General features: G+C 48.1%; 1 protein-coding gene across 1 annotated transcript in view; it reads right to left on the minus strand.

Moving 5' to 3' along the window:
• The window catches only part of DPF3 (double PHD fingers 3), a 193,550-nt gene that overhangs the window by 51,517 nt on the left and 116,204 nt on the right, over positions 1-25,829 (minus strand). Inside the window, exons 4-5 of the mRNA XM_028506546.2 lie at positions 11,294-11,421; positions 2,831-2,926 (exon numbers count right to left, since the gene is read on the minus strand). Coding sequence (XP_028362347.1) covers positions 2,831-2,926; positions 11,294-11,421 — 224 coding nt within the window. The remainder of the gene's footprint in view (positions 1-2,830; positions 2,927-11,293; positions 11,422-25,829) is intronic.

The raw sequence follows: 25,829 nt of genomic DNA on the forward strand, positions 1-25,829 counted from the left end.
TGGGCCCCCTCGCTGTGTTCAGGTTTTCTCTCGCCACCCGCAGAGCTGAAACATGGCTTCCGTCATTCAAAACAGTGGTCACTGCCCACGTGCTGGAGGTGGGGCCACACGTGACCCACTGGAAAAAGCACAGATCCATGTTCAACTCCTGCCCTCTTCCTCACTAGCTGGGATGCCGTTAGGCAAGCCCCTTAATCTCTCTGGAAACACTAATACGGACTCCGGAATGAAAGCAGCGGTGCTGGCTGATGCAAACGCAACACAAGCCACACGTGTCATCTTACATTTCTCAGGAGACACAGCTTTTTAAAAAAGAGTAAAAAAAAAAAAAAAGGTACAATTTTAATATTTTATTTAACACAATATAAACAAAATAATATTTCAATATGTAATTAATATAGAAGTATTGACTATGAAGGAGATGTTCTGTATTCTTTTCACACGACATCCTGGAAATCTGGTATGTATTCTACGTTTACAGCGCATTTTAATTTGAACGAGCAACAACATTTTAAGTGCTCAGGAGCCACACGTGGCCAGGGCAGAGAGAGAAGTATGATGTTCCCAGCTACGGCCCGCTGTGTGGCAGCTCTGACTGCAGAGAGCCCCACCACACGGCCGGGGGCAGAGTAAGGACCCAGGAAATAAACGTGGCTGCTGCCCCGGCGCTGATGTTCTCACAAGACTCCCTCATTCTCGGTCCATGACTGCGGGTCCCCTCATCTAAGTTTAGGTTGGGAATGGAGAAGCTGTGAAGACCGTTCTCCTTCCACAATCTCCTCGCGTAACTTTGGTCTGGGCCGAGGGGAGGGAAGGGCAGGAAGCAGGCCTGGAGGCGATACAGGCCTGGAAGGTGAATAGCTCTTGAAGTTCACAAAAAGCCCAGAAATTCCAAAAGTCTCCTAAAGCCATTCTAAAGCCTCCTTTAATGACAGAATTCGATATTCATTATTTTGTAACCTCCAGTGACATCGTGGGTCCAGGCAAGTTCATCAGTGGCTGCCGGACCGGCCAGGTGGACGCTCAGCGGGGAACGTGCGGGAGTGTGGGAAGGCGGAGGCTGCCACACCCAGAACCGCCAGCACCTCTGCCACTGCCGCCAGAAGCGGGGCCACTGGACATCGCCTCCTGACGTGAGGCCGTGAGCCCCACGCACCACAGCACACACCACACCCAGGAAAGTCTTCCCCACCAAAAAAAACATTTACACACACACAAATATGTGAATCCAATCCAGTCTGTTATCAAACCAGTTTTCAGGAAGTAAAGAGGACAGAGGAACACTTTAAATTCCACGAGTCTGCCAAATCTAGGGTACGAGGAGTTCCTCAAGACCAAGCACCCACCATCAGCAAACAAATGGCACGGAGAAAAAGAAGTGTGTGTGTGGCGGGCAGGGCACAGCCAAGACAAGGTATGTCTCAGAATTCATGAGGCTTCAATTTCAAACACAACAACTGTAAAAGACATGGTTTTTTAGAAAATGAGGGAGACATGCTCAGGGACTGGCCAATAGATCAATAGATATTGGAACAGTTGATCTTTTTACTGGTAATGATAGTGATGTCAAAGACACACTGAGGAACACGCTTTCAAACATTTCGCATATAAAACAAGAAAACATGCAAACCAACAAAAAGGGGGAGAAAAGAAGAAAAAACAAGATCGTCAAGACGCTGACCACTGCGAAAGCTGGAAGCCAGCTACATCAGGTGCGCGGCATCAGGGGGCCGCCCTGCCCGGACTGAGGCCAGCTCCCACCAATAGGTCTGGGGCAATTCAGCAACAGTGTGGGCAGCGCTGGACCACCTGCACCGTGGCCTAGAAACCTGGTTACCATGTAGCTTTCCAGACCCCACCCCCGACCTCCTAAGTCAGATCTTCTGAGACCGGGTCCTGGGAATCTGCATTCCGATAGGCTTTCCTGGTGATCCTGCTATACATTGCACTGAGGCATGAAAACCGCAGGGACAGGGGGGTAGGCCTACTTGTCACTAGATCCGACCCGCGGGTCACCCAAGGGTCAGCCTCTTGTATGAAAAAACTGAGGGTCCTGCCTAGAGCCTGAAGGAGCCAGACAGGACTGAGAGTCAATTCCCTAGATGAAAAGCGGCAGTTTGGCCCTGGCAGACCCTCTCTACCTGGTTTTTGTCAGATGCCCTTGCAGACCACCCGGCTGCAGGTTGACCACAAAAAGCCGCTTCGGGCTTCAACATGAGGACTCTGGAGGATCAATCTGAATATCTGCAATCACCCCTCGTTTGGTTCCCTCCCCTCAAGAGCCCTTCTCATATTTTTATTCCTTCTACCGTAGATTTCCCCTCTGCCATTCCCCAAGCTTCTGGCGTTTTCTTGCCACATTCCATGACCACCAGCTTCCAAAGACCAGTCCATGCCTGCTTGGGAACCATCAGCTGTGGTCCTGCTCTCTGCCCAATAAAATACACTCCTGACAGTAAGTATCCTGACCCTGTCCCTCTGGGGCACTCCCAAAGACAGGAATCTTTCTGCCTTCTTCTTTCATGAGCAAGCAGCAGGAACGACTGAATGTCCCACCTTCCTTGTTCTCCACCTTGACCCTCATCCCACCTCCAAGTTTTCCCAAACCCTCGGCATCCCCTTGGGGCACCCTCTGCCTATTCTCCCTCTTGCCAGCTCTAAACTCTTACATATTACCACCTAAGATCAGAGCCCATCTGGGATTTTCCTCTGAGTGTTCTGCAAGGGGGCCCATGGATATGGTGCAGTAGGACTTCGATCTGGGGACCAGTGTCTTGTGTGACCCTGGCTTCCCTGATCACTCTCTCAGCCTCATGGCATCCCAGCTTACCCGTCCTCTGGTCCTGTTCTTTCGCTTAGGAATATCCTCTTCTAAATCCTCTTCTTCATTTCCTTCTTCTACATTTTCATCATTTTCCAAAACTCTCTGAAATGACAAGAAAATGAAGAGAGGGAGTAAGAATAAAATGCAAAACAGATAACCATCAGAGGGTAATGTGAAGGATATCCCATTTTGCTCTGTTTTAACAGAGTGGAGATGCTGCCATTCCTGGGGGAGCAGGGCTCCCAAAATGCTGGCGGGGTTTCAGAGCTTGGTGACAGCAACTCTCTCTCAACCTCTGGGGCCCCTTCCAGCCAGGTCCTCCCGGAACACTGACCTCACCCCTCTTCTGGACCAAGAAGGGTTTTCTAAAGAGAAAATACTCTGGTAGGAGCTATCTTCTATGTAGACCCAAGACGTTTTGTCAAAACTTTCTTTAGTGTAATTTTTCTTTTCCTCCTAAATATGAGAATAGGTTTCTCCTTCCCCTACCATGCTGGAACCCTGCCCTGTTTGATTAAAACAAGTCACTTCCTGTTCATCTGACCAGAATTTGACATTAATGTGTTTTTCTTAATCACCCACTGTTATTTAAGGAAAAAAGAAGTATTTATTTTCATCACAGAACATTACTTGCAATGGACCTCAAAGATTCTGAGTTTAATCCTCCCTCCCGGACAGGTCTACATGTCCTGCGGTAGAAGAGAGTCCCATTTTCACTTTGCAGGTGAACAAACTGAGGCTGAAAACTCAACTGATTTCTCAAGATCGTCCAGCAAATCCATGACCAAAGCAAGGTCAGGTTCATCAGCTCAGAGTTTCCCATCTGTGTTTCAGCCTAGTCTAAAAATAAAGACGCCAAGGTGTATTATAGCGTACCTTTCCTGTGTGGACCTCAGTACTTCACTCCCTTTGCGGGAGGTACGTATCTCTGGGTTTAAGGGAAAGAGAGGAGATTGTGACAGATGACCCAGCCCCCACAGTGGGGGAACAGGAGAAAAGAGCATGGAATTTACTAGACTCCAAGTCAGGAGCCCTGAGGGTTTCTTTATGGGCCTCTTTGCCTAATTATAAAACAGAAATTCATTCGCTCATCCAACCAACAAACATTTGTCCAGGGCTGACTACACTGCAGGTGCCATGCTAGACAAGCCACAAAATGGCTACAGTCCAGGCTCCAGATAGCTTTGGAAAAGGACAGATTTAAACAACACCGATAACCATGTAAGTACAACTGCTACAAAAACAGGGACGAGCAAGTTCAAACTGTTCTTAAGAGGGTGATGGAAACTGAACTAACCTGAGAGTCAGGTAAGGCTTATCTGAAAAAGGTGACCTAAGAAAGCTGAGCTGTAAGGAGAGAACAGACTAGCCTGGCACAGAGGCAGGGTCCAGGAGGAAGGGAAGTACTCCAGACAGAGGGGACAGCGCGGACAACGCCCTGAGGCGGGGCGAGGAACACGACTTGTCCAGGAGCAGCAAGAAGGCCAACGTGACGAGAGCTCAGCGGCTCAGGAAGAGGCTGGCGTTAAAATGAGCTCGCAGAGAAGGTGGGTAACGTGTTACACAGGACAGCGGCACCCACTCTATGGTGATAGTGTGACAACCACACAGCTATGAGAAGGCTTAAAAAGCAGCACGGACCAGGCCGATACCCGGTATCACCGTCATTGTTCAAGTGGCCTCCCGGACAATGCCTCCGGCCTGTCCTGAAAGCAGAAAGGCCAGGAGTGAAGTTACCACTGACCTTCTCCCGCTGCCTTCTCATCAGAGAACTCTGTTCCAATCACACGGGTCAGGATACTGCTGATCACCAAATCCTCCCAACGAACTCAAAGCAGGTCTAGTAAATTCTTCTGTGGCTTCTCCACTAGGTTTACTTGGGAAGCCATCAGCTCACAGCACTTTTGAGTCTCTGGCCAACCGTAGCCGTCTAACAGAGAAGCACTGTCTGCTGGACACCACCTCCGGCCTATAGCTAGGAAACGCTATGCGGGTCCACGGCAAGCCTCCTAGCCTCCCTGCACCTTGGCTTCTTGACTGGTAAGTGGGAACATGCACAAAAGCCAAGCAATTTAAGGACTGGTCAAATGCTCTGCAGCCTTTAGTGAACAGATGTAGTTATTACGACTGTTGTTACTGTGCATACAGCCATCTTGCAAACTTTCTGGGTCTTGAAGTTATTTAATCATGGTAAGTTCTAAGTGCTTCGAATTTAAAGGTCATTTGCCTCTAGCACCTCAGCCCAATTCTGACTCCCCTCATTTTTCATTATGAAGATATTTATTACCTGCAAGATGAACTCTAGATTGCAAAGTGAAAGACGGCTGAAGGCAGCCGAGCTAGTGCAGAGAAGGGCTGCATGGCCTCAGTGTCCAGGCCTCAGATGCGAAAGCCAGTGTGTGTTTGCATTTCCTGCAGAAGGGCCTGACACCAGAAGCCTCTCTACATAGCCAGTGGGGGCTGGGGGAGAAAGCTGCTAACAAATAAAGGTTGCATTCAGGGCACAGGAAGAGGGGTATCCTGTATTAGGCGTGAAGGGCAGAGGCTCCCACTAGAGAGACAGCTGATCCTCTAATAAACCCACTACCATTTCCCGTCCAAGGACATTATCTGGGAAATAAACACATTTTAAAATAACTTTTTCCCTCGAACTCTAAACAGTCTTTATGGTGGTGATAACAATGGTTTGTGGGGGTGTTTTCTTTTAAAGAATTCTTTTTTAAAGATTCCATTATCTCTGCCCTGGAACATTGTAGAAAATTCCTGATTTCCTTTCTTCCACTACTGGCCCTGGATCCCGCCTCCTCTCCATGAGAGGACCCGGGGTCTATATCTCAATGAAACACAGATTCGCTGCCCGGAGTAACATCCTCCATATGCCTTCCTGAAATCAAAAGCTTCTTCCACACCTGGGGAGGCTGGAGTGGTCTGGCCCCACCCACCCCTCCCACTGCATTCAAGGCCCTCCTCCCCTGGCACTGCCCCCACCACAGAGGCCCTCTGTCAGTTCTTTAACACCAGGAGGAGCTCAGACCTACCTTGATGCTTTCAAGCTAACTGTTCCTCGGCCCAGAAAGCTCTTCTCTAAAATCTTCACTTTTCTAGCTCCTTCTCATGCCATAGGACTGAGGTTAAATTCCTTTGTCCCTTAAGACACTCCCTAGAATCTGTTCCTTCTCTTACACCGAATCTTCATACTCTGTTCTTTTCATGGCATTGATCCTGAAATGCAACTGTTCTGTTGGTTTACTTGCTTTCCGTCTGTAAGTCACACCAGACTAAGTATGAGCAGAGGTGACAGGTCTCTCCTGGTTTCCCTCTTTTCCTAGAACCCAGCACAGTGCCTGCTCAGAAGAGGCACTCAATAAACTTCGGGTGAATGAATGAATTAAAAAAAGAAATCAACAAAACTTTCCATTTACTACAAATGTAAACTCATTGGCTTATAGTCCTGGCACAGGAAAAGGTAGCCCCATGCTCTGTACATAGCGGACATTCGGTTTACGTCACGGATGATGGGGACCATGATTCCACAACGACAACCCAAATACTGGCCCAACACTGTGTAAGAAGAGCTCAAACCCACCGCCAGCTTTAAAGGGAAAGGGCTTTAAAGCATCAAGGTTTCTGGGCAACGGTTCTGTCCCTCTCCACTGATTCAGTCACATTACACTGAACGAGAAAAAAATACTAGGAAATCCAGATGCGACAGATGTTGACTTCAAAGATCTAAAAATTCACAAATGGAGGGTAACACATAAATATCTCCAAAAAAAAAGTCCTAGATACCCTAAAAGCCAGCGGCAAGAAGACTCCGGCTACGAAGGGATCAAGACGGGCTTCATGGGGAAGGAGGCATTGGAGCTGAGCCTAAAAGACGAGTGGACCTGGCACACAGGGAGGTGGAAGAAAGGCACATCAGATAAAGGGCACAGCATGACCAAAGGCACCGAAGGAGGACGGCTGAGAACAGAGGGAGTAAAGGAGTAGTGGCAAATAAGCCTGAAAACTAGGTTAGGAGCAGAGTAGAGGCCCAGGAACAACACACTCATCATTTTGGATTTACTTAGTAGGAAACAAGAAATGTCTTAGCTATATGGGTTTTTTAAAATATATTTTATTGATTATGCTATCACAGTTGTCCCATTCCACCCCTTCATTCCCCTCCACCCTGCACACCCTCTCCCACCCACATTCCCCTCCTTTAGTTCATGTCCATGTGTCATACTTATGAGTTCTTTAGCTTCTACATTTCCCGTACTATTCTTGCCCTCCCCCTATCTATTTTCAACCTACATTCTATGCTACTTATTCTCTATACCTTTTCCCCCTCTCTCCTCCTCCCACCCCCCTGCTGCTAACCCTCCATGTGCCCTCCATTTCTGTGGTTCTGTTCCTGTTCTAATTGTTTACTTAGTTTCTTTTGGTTTTGCTTTAGGTGTGGTTGTTAATATTTGTGAGTTTGCTGTCCTTTTACTATACATGTCTTTTCTTTATCTTCTTTTCTTAGATAAGTCCCTTTAGCATTTCATAAAATAAGGGCTTGGTGATGGTTAACTCCTTTAACTTGACCTTATCTGAGAAGCACTTTTTCTGCCCTTCCATTCTAAATGAAAGTTTTGCTGGATAGAGCAATCTTGGATGTATGTCCTTGCCTTTCATGACTTGGAATACTTCTTTCCAGCCCCTTCTTGCCTGCAAGGTCTCTTTTGAGAAATCAACTGACAGTCTGATGGGAACTCCTTTGTAGGTAGGTAACTGTCTCCTTATCTCTTGCTGCTTTTAGGATTCTCTCCTTCATTTTTTCCTTGGCTAATGTAATTATGATGTGCCTTGGTATGTTCCTCCTTGGGTCCAATTTCTTTGGGAATCTCTGAGCTTCCTGGACTTCCTGGAAGTCTATTTCCTTTGCCAGATTGGGGAAGTTCTCCTTTATTATTTGTTCAAATAAGTTTTCAATTTTTTGCTCTTCCACTTCTCCTCCTGGTACCCCTATAATTTGGATGTTGGAACATTTGAAGATGTCTTGGAGGTTCCTAAGCCTCTCCTCATTATTTTGAATTCTTATTTCTTCATTGTTTTTTTTAAGGTTTTTTTTTAACTGCTTACAGCTTTTTTTTATTTTTTAAGATTTATTTATTTATTTATTTAAATCTTTTTAGAGAGGGAAGGGAGGGAGAAAGAGAGAGAGAGAGAAACATTAATGTGCGGTTGCTAGGGGCCGTGGCCTGCAACCCAGGCATGTGCCCTGGCTGGGAATTGAACCTGTGACACTTTGGTTCGCAGCCCACGCTCAATCCACTGAGCTACGCCAGTCAGGTTATTTCTTCATTCTTTTCTGATTGTACGTTCTTTACTTCCTTCTGGTCTACTCCACTGATGGGAGACCCAGCTTTCTTTCCATCACTATTGGTTCCCTGTGCATTTTTCTTCATTTCACTTATTGTAGCCTTCTTTTTTTTTTCATCTAATTTGCAACCAAAATCAACCAATTCTGTGAGCATCCTGATCACCGAAGTTTTGAAGTGTGCATCTGATAGGTTGGCTATCTCTCAGTTGCTTAAAAGGATAAGATCTGGGGCTTTCATTTCTTCTCTTTGAGCCATCTTTTTTTTTTTCGGGGGGGGTGTCTGGTCACACCTGTTTCATACGAGAGGCGGAGCCTAGGTGTTCACTAGGGTGGGGCAACCCAGTCACTGGACTGTGACGCTGTATGTGGGGGTGGGGTCCGAGAGAGAACAATGGCTCTGTGGGGTATCAGTCCCTTCCGCCACTTCCCACAAACAAATTGGGTCCTTCTAGTGCTGGTTCCCGTGTGGATGGGCTTGTGCACATTCTAAGACCCATGGGTCTCTCCAACGCACTCTCCTGTGAGGCTGAGAGTCTCGCCCTGCACCTCAACCCCCACAGGTGTTTTCAATCAGTGTCCCGAGGCTCTATTTCCCAGTGCTGGGACCCTGGGTTGGGCAGTCTGTCTCACTGCCCAGTTTCGCCTGGTTTATCTGTGCACAAATGTGGAATCACCCGGACAGCCAGCCAACTTGCGCAGTGTCTCACTTCACAATCACCGCCTCCCTAGGTCTGCCTGCTGCCACCCTGCGCCTGAGTTCTGCCAGCTGCCTGCGCGCCCCAGGTCCGCCCACTGCAGTCTTGTGCCCAGGATGCCTCATGAGCCCAGGATGCCTTAAGCACCCGGTGCCACTGCTTTTTGTACTGCAACCCCTCTCCACCCAGCTGCCCGACTCCGCCCTTCTTACCGGTCTGGATGAATGTGTATATTTTAACTCCTTGGTTGTCCAACTTCCATACAGTTCAATTTTCTGTCAGTTCTGGTTGTTATCTTGTTTCTAAATTGTTGCTGGCCTTATTTTGGTTGTGTGAGGAGGCACAGTGTGTCTACCTAACACACCTCCATCTTGGCCAGAAGTCCTTAGCTATGTTTTTTTAGCAAGGGGATGACACAAGTAGAACTTTGTTTCAGGATGAAAGGCCAGCTCAGAGTAGGCAGAGTTGGAGAGGGAAAGGACAGGGGATGAGACCCCTCAGGAATCTGTCCCCTCACGCAGCCTCTCAAGAAATGTTAATTGTGTGCCAGGCACTGTTTGGGTGCTTGAGATAGATTAGTGAACAAGACAGATAAAGACTCCTGCTCTTGAGGAGTTTGCAGTCTATTGTACGAAAACAGAAAATAAAGTATATTAGAACACAGTACATAGTGCTACATACCAAAGTACACAGCAGAAAGAGCTGTGGGCAAAAACCAAAGCAGCGTTAAGAAATGGGCAGTGCGGGGGGTGGCTGGTGCAGCATGTGGCATTACATACAGCAGTCAGGACACACACAGCTCAGAGAAACGAGGAGATAGAAGCAGACACTTAAAGAAGGTGAGGGAGTGAAAAAACCAGGATGTCTGGGGACAGGAGTCTGCCGGCAGAGAAACAGCCAGGGCAAAGCCCAGAGGCAGGGCTGTGCCTTCTCCACTCCAGGAGCAGCACAAAGAGGCCGGAGTGGCTGGAGCAGAGGCAGAAAGGGAAAGAGTCAGAGACAGAGGCGAGAGGTCCCTGACTTTCACTCAGTGAGAACAGGGGCCCTTGCAGGGCTGTGAGCATAGGAATGCCAGGGTCTGACTGAAATTTTAAAAGGGTTCCTCCCAGCCATCAGCAGGGGGACCATTTAGAGAGCAATCCCGACAGTGTGGACAGGAAGCGAGAGTGCCTTGGAGCAGGGTAGTAGCCCTGGATGTGGTGAGAAGGGGCTACGCTCTGGATTTATGTCGCAGGCACAGTCGACAGGATTCCTGATGAGCTGGATGTTCCATGCGAGAGAAGGCACCGAAGATCACTCCAAGGTGTCAGACAAATAAAAGTGATGGTTAACACGGATCTGTGCTAGGGCTGGAGCTCTGTGAAGTCACGGAAGAAACAACTAGAAGCCGTGTTGTGACAACCTAATGGAAAAGATCTGCCCATTCATCTGAACACAGGAACGGCAGAGGAGGTGAGCAGACTCACTGACTCATTCCACACCTTCCTGAGACCTAACTCTCCTGGACACGGGCAAGGCTGAGGGCACAGTGTGAACTTGGCGGCATGTTCCCCACTCGACTGAACTCAAAAGACTGGGGATACTTAGGAGGCAAACCAAACGTTCAAGTTATTAATTTAATTATAATGTTAATAAATATATAAATATTAAATTAGGTTGAAATTCATAACCATGCCATATATTGTTTATACATAGAATGTAAAAATATAAACTTAATATAAATGCAATGTAATTTTAATCATCTCTCGTTATGAACACTATTATTTAATATTTGTATTACTTAACATTATTACAACACTGTGCCCAACATCATGATCAACAACAGGGATCCAAGACGAAGAGACGAGGAGTGGTGAGAGCACACCACTATAATCCTGCCTGATGACAGCCTCACCAGCAGGTAGTGAACACAGCGGGGCAGGAGCCATGAAGCCTGCTTGGAGGGTGACTTCTGAACTGGCCTTAAAGGAGGAGAGAGGAGTGCAAGGAAAGAACTGAGTGAACAACAGCGAGGACGGGGTGGGAGGCAGGGGGACAGGGTGCCTGAGGCACGCAGACACCACTGAGGCTTTGAGCCTGGGTCTATGGCTGCACGCTCCATGGGGGTGAGGACTCCATCTGTTTTGCTCCCCACTGTGCCCCCAGGACCTAGCACCATGCCTGGCACCCCGCTGGCCCCCAAGATACACTGAGTACAGAAATAGGGAGATCAGGGAAGAGAAGTGGATTTGAGAGGAACGACGACACCTTCTGGGAGAGTTAAAACCAGAAAAGAGTCTTCCGGCTTCCTGGCAGTGGCGCCATGAGGCAAGCTGAGATGCAGCTCTGGCCCTTGAGAAGGGCACCCGAGCTGGTGCTGGAGTTCCGGAAGCACCACGGTGATGCTCCAGTGGCGCCCTCCACCCTCAGCGGGCACAGAAATACCTGTATTTCCTGGATGCTCTCCTCCTCTCTGGCGTCCACCTTCTTCTCAACCCCTTCACCTCGGAGCAAGGCTTCCAGCGTGGTGCTCTCTGAGGTGAACGCATCCTTCTTCAGGGGCAGCTCCACTTCTGAAATACAAGGACAGAGAAGCAGGGTCAGGCCACTAGAAACAGTGACAGGAGGGACAGGAGAGATGGCCCTTGAGGCCATGCAGGAACCAGAGCTCTGGGGCAGGACTCAAGGCCACCTGTGCTCTCTCCTTCAAGTGGAACAGGACACTGGAGTTGGGTCCAGCTGTTCCAACTCCATCTCACCATCTCAGAGACAGATCCCAGCCCTGCCTGCTCCCTCACAGAGGGCAGAGGTAGAGCAGCAGGGGAGCCAGATGGACATGGGATCAGGCAGCCAGGGTCTCGGTCCAGCTTCTGCCTTCTCCAGCCCTGTGACTTTGGGCAAGGCACAAGGACCCCAGAGCCCTTATTTGCATCTACAAAGTGAGGATAACAATGCCAAGCACCCCAACGTGGCTGTTTTGTGGGGCAAAAACGTGCTCCTTTACATTTAAATTCTTTGAAAACTCAAAAACAGTATGTCAACACTGGCCACGCCTTAGTAATCTCTCCCTCTAGCCCAGCTCATTTGGCAACTCCGTGACCTCCCCTCAGCCACGCAAGCTGCCCAGCTCCAGTCTGTTCCATGAAAAGCTATGTCAACTCAGAGAGGCTGTTCTTAACAACTCACCAGAGAAGCAAAGGCCTCGAAAGCGAGGGGAAGAGAAAAACCAAGCACAGATGCCTCCCAGGCCACCCTCTGCACACCAGAGCCTTTTTTCTGAAGATGTCAGGAGTTCGGTCAGCAACCTAGGGCGTGAGGTTATGGGGCCAGCGAGCAGTGGCAACCAGAACTGGCCTGCCCAGGAGAGGAACCAGAGAGAAGTTGATCCCCTTTCTCAATGTGTCCCCAAACTGCTAACCCAAAGGAGGAGTTTTTCTGTTTCACTGAAAACAGAAACCTCGGGCACAAGTGATCATATTATAAAACATTCCTCCAACCTCTCCTCTGACCCTGTACCTCCTCCTGCTCCCCTGACAATTAGATGTGTGGTCCCTACCCTGTATCAGGTAAAATGGGTACAAGAATATGGGGGAATGATGGCCTGGAAACCTGTAATGAGTAGCCCATCTGTATGGGGGATCAGTGTAGAAACTATTCACAGGGGTGTGGGCAGAAGTAAGGGAACAACAGGGAATGGTGAAGCACCCCAGGGGAGTTAACAGAGGGGAGCCCTTACCACGGCTATTCCTGGAGGGACAGAGGAGCAGTGTCTGCAAGAACCTGAAGGGGGCGCCATTGCAGAGCTCCCAGCTAGGAGCTGTGGCTTGCAGCAGAGGTGCCCAGCGGGCCCCTCTCCTGAGCTCCTGGGTCAGAGAATGGAGCATGGAGACATATGGCCCAGCCTCCCTTTCCTCCCATCCTCATCTTTCTGCTCTGCCCTGCCCTCCCACTGGCCAACCTCAACCAGACACCAGAGAGCAAGGGATCCTTGCTGACACAACACACCAAGGTCAACTTCCTGGACCCCAAGACAGTGTGAAAAAAGACAAAGAGTGGATCTGGGGGAGCAAATGGAAATAACCAACCCAATCAAGCACTGCTCCACCAGGCTTTATTCCAACTCAAATGGAACTCTACCTACCTCTTCCATCTCCTCCACCAGAAGCAGACACAGGCTGACCAGTCCACAGGGAACAGATGCTCAGCAGCCCATCACAACTGAAGAAACACACATCATGGCGACCAGCCCCAGAAGAAGGCAGAAAGGGAAAACACTATCTAAAGTCCATTGAGAGACAGGATCTTTGGGATTTCTCTTGCCAAAAATGGTAAGCAGAGGACCCAACTCCACCAAGCAGCAATACCACCAAATCAACCACCTCTAAAACTCATCCATCCACCTATTCATTCAACAAATATTCACTGAGCATCTACTTCCTGACAACCACTGTAATGGAATGAGGTCCACAGGAGGAGAGCTAAATAAAGATAGTGCTGGCCCTTAGGTTATTTACAGTCTAAAGAGATAGCCATTAAACACTAAGCACAAAATAAATGTGCAATTACAAATGGTAGTAAGAACTATGGAGAAAACAACACAGGCATTACACACTACATACAAAGTAAATATACAACTACAAGTTACAGTAAGAGCCATGAAGGGAAAATCAGGGGTCTCCTTCAGATTACAGGAGCAGGGCAGGCCTGCGTGAAGTTGCACAGAAGCTATCAGAAAAAGTCAACTGTTTGCTTTACTGAGTTCAGAGGGTGCAACTTCAGAGCCTGCTCTGATGACATATTATTCTTCCTCCCAAGTCAGAAAAGGCTTCCAAATGTCGAGTATAAAACAATTAAATGTGCCACTTCATCCAACCCTGAGTCAAAAGACAACAGCTGGTCACCATCCCTCAAACTTATAATAATCATTCAAATATACATTTGAAATTCATATTTTAGTATCCCCTTAGCCTTCAGAACACTCAATAAATCTTATTTCCAGAACTGCATATTTTGAGCTAAAAAAAACCTTACAGATCATCTGCTTTAATCATCTTATTTTATCAGTGAGTCACCTGAGAGGCTTTGAGAAGTAACTTTATCAAAAGTAACACAGTAGAATGAGAATGCAACCAAATGATCTTTTCTAGATGCCACTGAGACCACGACAAGAGCTCCACTTAAAGGCATCCCCATAAGTAGTTTGCAGGCCCAGGCTGGGCCCTAACGGCCATCGATACATTTGTGTGCAAGCAAGGTGCTAGGCACACAGCCAACACTCAGAATGCAGCAGCCCTTACTGCTATGTATTCCTTAATCCCACCCACCACTCAAGAGGTAAGCAGTTATCCCATTTTACAGATGCAAGGGAGGCGTAGAACTTGCTTAATATCACACAGCTGAAAAGGGGTAAAGTCCAGCCTTGACCCCAATCTGCCTCCAGCACTCATTCACCAATCTCTAAGGTGCACAGACTTCATGTTACCTCTCTCTGGTTCTTCCTTGAAATGCCTTTTTCCAAACCTTTGTACATTTTCATTGCATTCCTAGGGTCTCCCCATAGCTTTCACATTTGGGGATAAAAGGCAGATCTTTGCTGAGGTTGCAGGCAGGTTTACAGCATGGCTCTGGGCTCTGCTCCATCTGAACATCGCCATATGGTGTTCACCCTGCCACAACGGTACTGACCACACACGATGTCTCACCAACTGAACTTCCTCCTCCTCCTTCTCCTGCTCCTTCTTATTCCTATGCTAAATTACCCCTCCATCCTGCTTTCCCATAAGTCAATCTACTCTCTTGGTCCTCTGGTCCTTTACCACATGGGCAAAGTAGGAAAATCAAGAGGGAAAAGAAAACCAAAATAGGCACAGTGAAATGGGCTCCCTTCATGCAAAGAGCTAAAAGGCGCCTCCAATAGTATCTCCAGTTCAACCCCTTCATGAGCAAAGGAAAATACAGAAAGGTAAGGAGACGTTCCCAAGGCCACAGAAAAATTTAGTGGCATCATTCTTGCCTAACTGACAAGGTATTTAGTTGGCTCACAGAAGTTCTGCTTTCAGAGAGCCCTAGAGTCAAGTCCTAGCTTTGCCATATATTGACTGAGGGACCACAGGCTTAGTTAGTTAAACCTCCAAGTTTCCACTTTCTTTTGTGTTAAATGGGTGTGATCAGATTATCTATTCCATAGTGTTGAGTGAGAATTAACAAGTTAATACACTACATTAAAAAAAAAAACAACTGAAGCCCTGGCTGGTGTAACTCAGTGGACTTGAGCGCGGGCTGTGAACCAAAGGGTCGCTGGTTCGATTCCCAGTCAGGGCACATGCCTAGGTCGCAGGCCAGGTCCCCAGTGGGGGGCCATGTGAGAGGCAACCACACATTGATATTTCTCTCCCTCTCTCTCCTCCTCTTCCCCTCCCTCTAAAAAGTAAATCAATTAATTAATTTTTAAAAACTGAAAAGACCCACAACAATAACTAGTGTGAGAAACAAAGTAGAAAATGAGGCTCATCAATGTTTGTTTTGGTTTTTCTATTCAAAACTTAAGATTCAAAATTAGATCATACATATAAAGAGCCTGGGACGTTCTAAATGGCCTATAAATGCTACATTATTATTAAAGTTTGAATGATTCTGATTTTAATGGTACAGAACTACTGTCCAACATAAAAGTAATGCAATCATTTATAATTTTAAACTTCCTAGTAGCCACATTTTAAAAAGTAAAGAAAAAGTGCAATTAATTTTAATAATATTGTCTCTAACCCAATTTATCCAAGTATTATCATTTCAACATGTAATCAATATAAAAATACGAATGCAATTCTTTACGTTCTTTTATTTGCATTGTCTTCAAAATCTGGTGCCTTACATTTACAGCACATCTCAATTCGTAGTAGCCACATTTCAAGTATTCAGTAGGCACATGGAGCTACTGGCTATTGTATTGGTGCAAGTTTATAGCATTAAGACTAATGTTTACTATGATTTGCTTCCCCCAAAAGGAAACATATTAAAAATGGTTCGTAATGGCACCTGAGTAATATCCACCTGACGGCCAATCTAAAACAGCATTCTAGCTGACCACTGTCAAACCCTGGTTTCAAAGCACTATGGGTAAGGCTTGCAAGGTCAGAGGAACATGCTAACCAGTGCCCTCTGAACAAACCAGCACACAGTACATTCTCTGGCTGCTGACCACAGGAGGTTCCAGAGTGAAAAGGGGAAAGAGGGTAACAGGTCCAAGTTCTTGCACAATGTATGTCCTAGACAAGCTCCCTGTTGAGCTCTGAGGGATTTCATTGATTCAGTTTTAATAAATCTCATCTGGATGTAAAATTTAGTAATTCTTGAAAAGTGCACTCATTTTGAACCTCGCGCAAATTTAGGGACCACATAACCTGACAGGAGCCATCAAACCTTTAACATTAAAAGAAAATGGTCCAAAACACACACATAATTCATCTTTAAATTAGCCTGATTTTATACACATGGATATAAACCCACGGATCGTTACTCTCTCCAGAGCAGCAGCAGCTGTCACCCAAGCCAGCCGCCTCCCTGGGCCCCCGTAAGCAGCTCTGCCTCCACTTCTAATTGGGAACAGAGATACTCCTTGGGTGACTTCCAGCACGATCCATCACACCAGAGACAGCTTCTGTGCAAACCGAAGCAAATCGGTTTCCAAATAAGAAAAAACCTCTTAGACAAACAAGGATTGAAGCACAGATAGTCTTTTTTAAAAAAGGAAGGAAAGGAAAAGCACAAATAAAAGCAAAGAAAGAAAATCACCAGGGAAGAGCAGAGGCTTGCTTCTTCCTCCCCAGGGCTGTGGACAGGGCAGCATCCTCTTGGATGGAGATGAAAGCCACAGGCTTTGGACACAGGTGCCCCATGCCTGCCACCCAATGCACCAAAAGCAAAGCTTCCACTGGGTTGTTGGAGCCACTGAGCTCATTAACAGGATGAGGGCAAGATGAGCCTGAAAGTGCAACCTGGGAGCACAGTGAGTAATTAAATCCCAGGTCATTTAAAAATGCAAGCGCCTGGATGTCACCGGCTCACGGAGCCTCTGACTCCTTCACACATTTTCTTCGGGCTCAGGATGGAGGACTGGGAACCTGCAAGTCATATATGGATTATAATAAAATATGCCATATAAAAAACAGATTAAGACAGTTCTTCTTTGGGGAAATATACAAAGAGAGGAGCTGTCTGTTAGCTGTCGAGTTTGCAAGAGATACCATCTTTCGGGAGGCTGTGCTCTGCCAACAGACAGACAGCCCCAAGGGAAATTGCGGTGAAACACCCGACAGGGCACATCCATCCGTCCATCCATCAGGAGCGCTCTCGCAGGCAGGGGCCTGGAGGTACAGTTTCGGCGCGAACTCGGGGAGAAATCCCACAGACAGTGGCAGACAGCCCTCCTGCTGCATCATGAGTCCTTGTGTTTGTTGTTTCTTTTTCGCCTGCCTCTAGTTTTTCTTTAAAAATACAAACGTTCGGTTTTCTCTTTGGGTGCTTATTATGTTGAAGGGTTAAGCTCATCATATTTCCTTGGATTTATACATCAACTTACACCAAGGAGCTTAAGAATCATTATTTCATTTATCTCCATCAGACTCATGGGGAGAAGGATGGAGGGAGTACTGTTATCTCTCACCCCACAAGGGAAGAGATGGGGGGTAGGGGGAACCCAAAGACCTGGTTTCTGAGATGGTGGCAGGCCCAGGAATCCATCTGCTCATTCCTCAGGGGTGCCATTTTCTTGGCTGCGTTTGACTCCCTATTCTGTGATACACAAAGCTCAAAATAGACAGGTTCACAGTGAGGACCGATCACCCAGCCTGCATGCTTCAAGCCCTTGTTACCACTTGTTTAAGAATCCACACCACATGAGAGTTGATCACTCCCCAAACGGCCTCTGGCCCCCACACCCTGCTGTACCTACCCAGCCACCTGGTACAGGACAGAGGTCAGAACCACAGAGAAGTATTCCCCTAGTCAAGACACAAAAAAAAACACAAACTCTTTTCTTAAATATTGTTGCACATATCGGGGATATACCAATTTGTACATAACTAATCTTAGCCATAACATTCAAGCTATTTATGACCTTGAACCTATGCACTCAATATATGTAACAGTATCTTAAAAAAGAATCTTTGCATCTCTCAGATAAGCCAAGACCCCTGCTTAAAGGTGGATCCCATAGCCAGATGCCAGGTTTTCTCTCCTCAGCATAGAAGACACCAGACGTGAGCCTTTAAGAAAACTTCCAAGGCAGAATGCACTCTCCCTCTGGACTGGAGAGCACACACTCCTCCAGCTGGGCAGTGAGCTGCCTGCAACAAACAAGTGCAACCCGGGCGCTGGGGACAGGAGCAGCACTGGCAGAGATTCCCTCAGCCCACCCATCACGGAGGGGACATCGCAGCGCCTCCTTGCACTCGCCAAGTCCTCAGCTCCACCATCCCATCCCACATAACTCGAAACAACCCCATGAAGCAAGCAGAGCGGCTGCCATGCTGCATTTTGCAAATGAAGAATCAAAGCCAGAGTGGTTAGGTAACAGCCCCAAATCACACAGCCAGTGAGTGGAGGGGCCTGAACTTGACCCCAGGCCTTGTGATCCCTGTTTGGTGTCTTTTTCCCCCCTGCAGAACACAGCTGTAGTGTCTACCAGAGAGGCAAGATGGCAAAACTGGAACTGGCCCCACAGGCCAGGCTGGAAACTGGATGGGTAGGCGAGGTCAGCTGCTGAACCCTTCTTTCCTCTGGCTCAGGCTCCCTCATCTGTGCAATGGGGGTGAGGAGGGCTAAGCCATATTCTTCAAGCTTGAGATCAAACACAAGGCACCTTTATTGCTTCATTCCTTTAATAAATCGTTACTGTCCACCTACTATGTGCCAGACACTGGAGATACAGATGAAAAAAACAGGTGGGCCCCTGCCCTCCAAGTGTGCACCTTGCAGTGCCCAGGCGGCCCAGGCTCAGCTCCCCAGAACCAGCTCCTACCCCCAGACTGCCAGAAAGGTTAAAAGAAATATGTAAACAGTCTCGGCATGAAAGGGCATGAAGCAGGGGCCACGGTGGCCTGCCCACCTGTCTCCCACTCTCCTACTCATGAGGCCAACAAGAGCTGAAGAAGCTGCTATTGCAGGTCTCAGGATGGATGGCTGCAGGCTCTGACACTGCAGGAAAGAGATAAATGACTGGTCATTTCCCCCTGATGCACTTGAAGGCATCCATTCTCCCAGCCGACCAAGCTCAGGCAACCCCCCCCTCCTCCCCCCACGCAGAGACAGATAAGCACTGACAGATGGGGGTGGGAGCTGGAGCGTCCTTCTCCCTCGAAAGGACACAGCCAGACTCCTCTGCAGGCCAGGAGAAGGTCACATTGTCCACTGGCTCACACCTGGCTAAGGGCTCCATGGGTCTCTTCCTTCACCTCCCCCATCTCACCCCCCGCAGCTAGGCTCATCCCTGCGAGGAGCACATGGGAGGGGGAGGGCAGAGGGCAGAGGGAGCCAACTGACAGGCTCATCAATCTCTGGCTACATGCTTGGCACATCGGCGTTCCTTAAGTTGGTCCCGGGCTGGGGGATGCCGAAGGAGTCAGGGGGACTGTCTTCAGAGGAGAAATCATGCCGAACGTCGGAGAGCCAATGGTGGAAGAAGCCTGGAGACTATTAAAATGTGGGCCATGTACGAAAGCAGTAGGGAACTAATTAAGATGCAGGATTTTCAAAAGCTGGGGAAGTTGGCCGCAGCCTGCTCCCATCTGTAGAGTCCTGGCAATCCAGTGCTATAGGGACAGCACCCTAGGCGGGCAAACAGGCCTCTCTATCCCTGCCCAAGCAGGCAGGAATCTTGTTGTCTGGACCGCCCCCTTCAGGGGGCGCCCTCTGAGGGTCCCTGTGACTTGGTTGGACAGCTATGGCGTCCTCCCATTTCAAGTGCCCCAGGCTGCCGTCTCCTCAGGATCCCTGCCCTACTGTTCACGTTCCGTGTGGTGGAGCGTGATTACCCTGGTCATTCATCCCCAGTCCCTGAGTGACTGCCAAAGAAAAACCAAGAGAAAGAACCAGAACTCTATTCCTGGCTGCCTTCTCTCCCACCACCTTTGGAACAGAGCAGGGGTGGCAAAGAGTCGTGCTTGCTCCCCAAGCACAGAGGGATTTGCAAGGCCTCCGGTACGTGCATCTGGGGAGCAGAATGAACACCCACACTAAAGGCCCAACTGGGCTGGAGCGACAGGACACGTGTGTGCCGGGTCCTGGAGCAGCAACGAGCCGGTTCCAACAGGCTTCCCCTCAGGGTCTCTCCTTGGCTTCATCCCTAATGCCCCCCGGGAAATTAACTTCCTAATTCGGTGCCACCGCCTCCCAACCTCTGAAACAGAGATAAAATCTGCCCTAGACCATGGGGACCAGAAGGTCCAGGGTTGGAAGATGCTAAATTGAACTAAGCAGACGATCTGAACATTTAATCCAGAGGGACACAAGTAGAACTTTGTTCCCAGCCCTTTTCTTTCATTTTAAAAAAAAGGCAGGGGGGTGGGATAAGGGGGAGTTAAAGGCCTCTTTTCTCATCAGCTGGCTTCTGCCCAGCGTCTGCCCTGCTTCAGCGCCTTCTGGTGGATATTTACTACCCACCTTTCTCTCCTGCCAGCTGGGCTCCTCCCTCACGGGAACAGAGCTCCATTCTTAGGGAAATGGTCCAGAGGCAGAGGCTCTCAGGCACCAGGTCCCTTGCCCAGGTCTTCAGGTTGCATGAATTGTGACGGCTACACCATGAAACACCTTGCGTTTGCCTCTGCAGCCACATGCAAGCTGCAGAGAACACTGAACTCCATTGTCAGTCAGGGGAGAGAAATAATGTTGTATGTGTTGTCCTTCAGATGCCCAGGCAAACAGGAGGCTGCGAGGTATTTATTCAAGACTGATTGGAAGGGTGATGTTAGGCGTGAGAAAAGCACAGGTCCAGGGACACTGAGAACGCTTTCAAATTCCAAAGAGCTCTCCCCAGCTCACAGCCCCATCCTACCCTCACAGAGACACGTTTTTATGTTCGGCAAGCAGGAAAGAAACATATGCAGGATGGGATATTCCGGTGAGGGGGATGCGATGAGCACAGCAGGACTGGGGAGTGCTCCATCAGTGTACGGTTTAGCCCAGGAAAATGTAACGGCAGCAATCCGGCTCCCCACTTCCTGCCCTGCGATGTCTACTCTGTGCAGATGACCTCTGTGCTTTGGGAGGCTGACCCGGAAGTGGATGGTTTGCAGCCCTGTCCTCAGACCTTCTCCAAGGTCCCTCAAGATTCCTGAATGGACACCCCTCCCCCTTGCCCTGACCTGGTTTCCTGCCAGAGCTCTCAGCTCTGCAGACCTGGGATCAAGGACAACTCTAACCCACATTACACCCTGGATTTTGTTGCTGAACACTGCCTGCCACTGGCTAGTCTCAGGCAGGGACACAAAAGAAGACGGAAGGGGCAAGCTGGGCGCTGGCATGACAAATTGCTCGTGGCATCTCCTCATTATCCATGGAAGGGTCTGGCATGGAAGGAAACTGATGCCTTGAGACAATTTTACTCCAAGTCAGTACCCCCTTCTCTCACAAATCAGAACTCCTCTCCTCCCCCAAGGAGATGAGGGTGCTGATGGGGGAGGCCCAAGGGATGCTCCAAGATTCCCGGAGCTTGTCAAGGGGGGCTCAGGAGAGCCCCCACGGGGAGGCTGGAAAGGAGGAGAGGGAAGAGAAAGGGCAAGGTAGGGGCTGGGTGGTGGAGGAGCGTCAAGGGTTGGTAGGTTCATTCACTGGTTCCTTCAACGTAAACTCAAGTCTTCCGGTTTCCATAAATGTAAAGAGATTCAGCCCAGGATGAACAAACTGATTATCAATTTTCAACAAGGTCTGCCCATAGAAGATTATACATGATCTTGTGCAATTTGCTTTTTTCTTTCCATTTAACAATGTTGCTTGGACATCTTTCCATTTATCATCTCGTTCCTTTATAAGACAAAACAATATTCCTTTATAAGACAAACAATATTCCCATGGTACTAGTTAAGTACTATGCACTTAACTAGTCCCCTATCAATGGGCCTTCTGGTTGCTTCCATTCTTTGTTGTTCTTACAAAAAATTTGCCACAATGGGCATTATGTATTGTTAGTATACATTTATTTACAGGATAAATTCCTAGCAACAGAATGTCTAGGTCAAAGGGCATGTACTTTTTAAATACTGACAGGTTCTGTGCATTGATCTTCAGAAAGGTTATTCCCAATTCCACCAGTGTGTAGCAGAGAGACGACCCCTAGCCTCTTCCTCCCTCCAGTTCCTTCCACAGCTCGTCTCCCCGAGAAGAGGGGCCTCCCTCCATCCGTCCACCCAGCTGACTGTCCACACCGACTAGGAATCTGCAGCAAGTTCCCCGCACACGATGACCACTGACTCTGCCCCGAGTCACACTGGAAAGTACCAACCAAAAAAAAGGAGTCCTCTATGAACCCAAATCAAATGAAATAAAAATAAGAGTCATTTAAAAACGCTGTCCAAGTCGACCCTGTGACTGAGAAGGACATACTGCAAAAAGGGAAAGATCCTCCCAGCGGGAAACGGCATCTGACAAATGATGAGGGCAGACACATGGACAGGGCTCAGATCCCACCTCCTGCTGTGCTAACCGACCACAAGGGGCATCGTTCTGTAACTGTCCACCCAGAGGGGCACCTTCTTCCAAGGCACCACATGGGCCAGTGGAGGCCCTGGATGAAGGTCCTTCTCTGAAATGCTGGCTTGTGAAAAATTCAAATGCAGGCACGTGTTGCCTCTATTAAGAGGGTGGTGCAAGTCTCTGTGCTTTCTACTTCCCGTTCTGTGGGTGGGCCCTGATGCTTTGAGGCCCGAGGCTTGGGCTCCCTGACACCCTCCTGGCATCTTGGTTCACGACTTGCACTAGCAGACTGGCATGCTGGTACATCCTGAGGGCCAGGCCTGCATTGGTAGTACAGACTCAGCACAGGACACAGAAATGACAAACACTGGGCCCAAGCTTTGGGGGGTTTCGCTTTTAGCAGTAGGTCGGCTTGCCCAAAGAGGGGAGAACAAGTTCATCTGAGAAGCAGCTCTGGTGTTTGATAAGTATCTACCGGCCCTGGGTTTGTTTTGTTTCTCAGAGCTCGCACAGTGGCCTCTAGGACGAGCCTGCCACATGTAAGTCCAACTGAGTTGGGGTGTTTTTGCACCTTCGAATATGGCTGCACTTCTGAGGGCCTATCCACATCAAGGCTGGCACTTATCTTTCCAGAGAGGGTCCTCCCACAGGACTCTGGCCATCTCAGGGGCTGGGCCTTGACCACCTGAGGTCTGGAATAGCCACCCTGCCCTCTGCCCCGACATGAGGGCAAGAAGCCAAGAAAACTTTCAAAGGAACACAATGGGCTGGTGGGCACTTGGCTAGCAAACCACCGGCCCTAGGGTTCTTGCTTTTCCCTCCCGGATCATGTCACGGTAGGCCCCGGGGTGGGGGAGGTCCAAAGCCAGCTGGGAGTCCAGTGTGTCCAATGAAATGTCTAGAGATGGAAGGACAAGACACTGCACTAAGTAGCTTCTCGCCTCAGTCCCACTAGTGGTGAGACTGCCAGTTCTCAGATAAGTGAGCAGCGTAGTACACTCTCCTTGGCTTTGTCCGCAGCCCGATTTCCCTGGCCTATAAAATGGGCTGTATACCACTTTTACCCCTTCCTTCTCTCTGCCTCCCTGGTGGTAAGGACCCATTGGTGATATAAACAAAAATGCTTTGTGAAGGGCTTTGTAAATTAGTGTGAAGGGCTTTGTAAATCTGGTGATGATGATGATGATGATCCAATCAGATTACCCCAACCCCTGGGCGGCAGTGATTGGTGGAATGAACATAAACCCAGCCAGGTAATCAGTCCTGCCAGGGACCTCTCCAGCACAGCCATCAAAGGGGCCTTACCTTTCTGCTGGGGGTGGCGAGTGGTGAAACTGGGGCTGCTGGTGGCTACTTGCCTGCCCCATGAAAAGAAGAGTGTTAAAGATGGAAAGAGAGACACACAGAGCCCTCATTACAATGCTTGAGCCCCTGGATTCAGCTGTGCCTGAAACTAGTCTGCTCTGGGATTTACTGTTACATGAACCAACCTCCCTTTTTTTGGTAGGCTAGTTTGATTGGTTTGATTAGAATGTCTGACAGGGCAGAAGGAACTCCAACTATCTCTTGGGTGCATTTTCATAATTGATACATTTGTTTTATAAACAAAGTTTTCAGGGGGAAAGCCTTGTTAAAGTTTTAGTATACCTACAAAGCAGCTTGAGAAAACAGAAAAAGCACTACATTGAGAAATCAAGCAACCTGGATTCTCTGCTGTTTCCAGAGAACTGCTGTGTGACTTTGAGCCTAACCTCTCTGGACCCCAGTAAAATAAGGAATTGGAGTTCATGATGTTTGAGGCATTTTACAGCACTCAATGTCACTGATTCTATAAAAGACATTTATCCAGTATGTATACATCAGATCCAATTAGTCAGATATAATGTTCTTCACAAAGACTTTTCATATAAATGTTAAGAACAAAGACAAAAAATAAAGACTAATAATTTAAAATTAGTGGTAAGTATTTATAAAAAATGCCTTTAACAAATTACATGTGAGATATTCTCCTACACATGCAAAATACTAACTGTATCACTGGTTAAACTGGAAAAATTGGGAACAGCATGGTTAAATAAGGTGTGGTACATTCATATAATGAAATACTGTGTAACTGGGGGGAAAAAAGGGATGAGGAAGCTCTCTATTTACTGACAAGGCCAATGCCTAAAGCCCGTTTTTAAATGGAAGGGGCAAAATGCATGGTGGCCCTGCGTGAAAAAAAGGGAAGGGAAGGGCAGGGCATACAGATCCTCTTGGAAAAACCTCCAAAAGCCGGTATCGCTGACTGCCTCTTTGGAGAGTGGGTCTTACTTTCTACTATATGATATTCTGGAATGTCAAAACATGTGACTATATTACCAAGTCAAATTTTTTAAAATTTTTAATTAAAAAGGTTTGAAAGGGCAAATACTATTACATATGGCTCATTTAATCCACATGATACACCTGCAAGGCCAGCTAGGAATCCCAAGTACCACTGTGTCTACTGACAGATGGGGAAATATACCCAGAAGGCCCACACACTACAACATGCAGACACAGCCAACTAGTAACAGACACCTGAATAATACCCTCCCTTCAGAGCTGACACAGCCACCCTGGCACACTGCTCACTTTCTCACTATAGCACCTACTGCTATAGTGAGATGGAGGGATGGAATTCAACTGGTCCGGGTAAGAATCAAACCAGGGATTACCTCATCGGTCCTCCATGCCACTTTCAAGACACCAGGACCGACTGATCTGGAACAAGGAAGGAAAGAGGTCCCACCTCCAAAATAAATTTGTTCATATCACCAGTTGTTTATGTTTAAGAAACGTAAATGATGCCCTGGCTGGTGTGGCTCAGTGGATGGAGCACCAGCCTGTGAACTGAAAGATTGCCAGTTTGATTCCCAGTCAAGGCACATGCCTGGGTTTTGGGTCAGGTCCCCCAGCTGGGGGGCATGTGAGAGGCAACCAATAGATATACCTCTCACACACTAATTTCTCTCTCTCTTCCCCCTTCTATCTAAAAGTAAGTAAATAAAATCTTCAAAAAGAAAAAGAAACATAGATGATGTGGAGTCATGCCATGCTGACTTGTGGTTGGCTATGTAAGTCTTCCAAACCAGTGTTCTCAAACTCAATGTACATTCTGGGGACGCAGTCTTGGGGATTTGATAAAATGCAGGTTCTGACTCCGCAGGTCCGGAGTGAAGCCCGAGACTCTACACCTCTACCACAGCAATGCCTGCGCTGGTCATAACCGTATTTCGAGTGTAGTCTAGAGCCACACTCACCAAAATGGGCA

Source organism: Phyllostomus discolor, chromosome 1 (assembly GCF_004126475.2).
Source record: "Phyllostomus discolor isolate MPI-MPIP mPhyDis1 chromosome 1, mPhyDis1.pri.v3, whole genome shotgun sequence".
Taxonomy (NCBI): Eukaryota; Metazoa; Chordata; class Mammalia; order Chiroptera; family Phyllostomidae; genus Phyllostomus; species Phyllostomus discolor.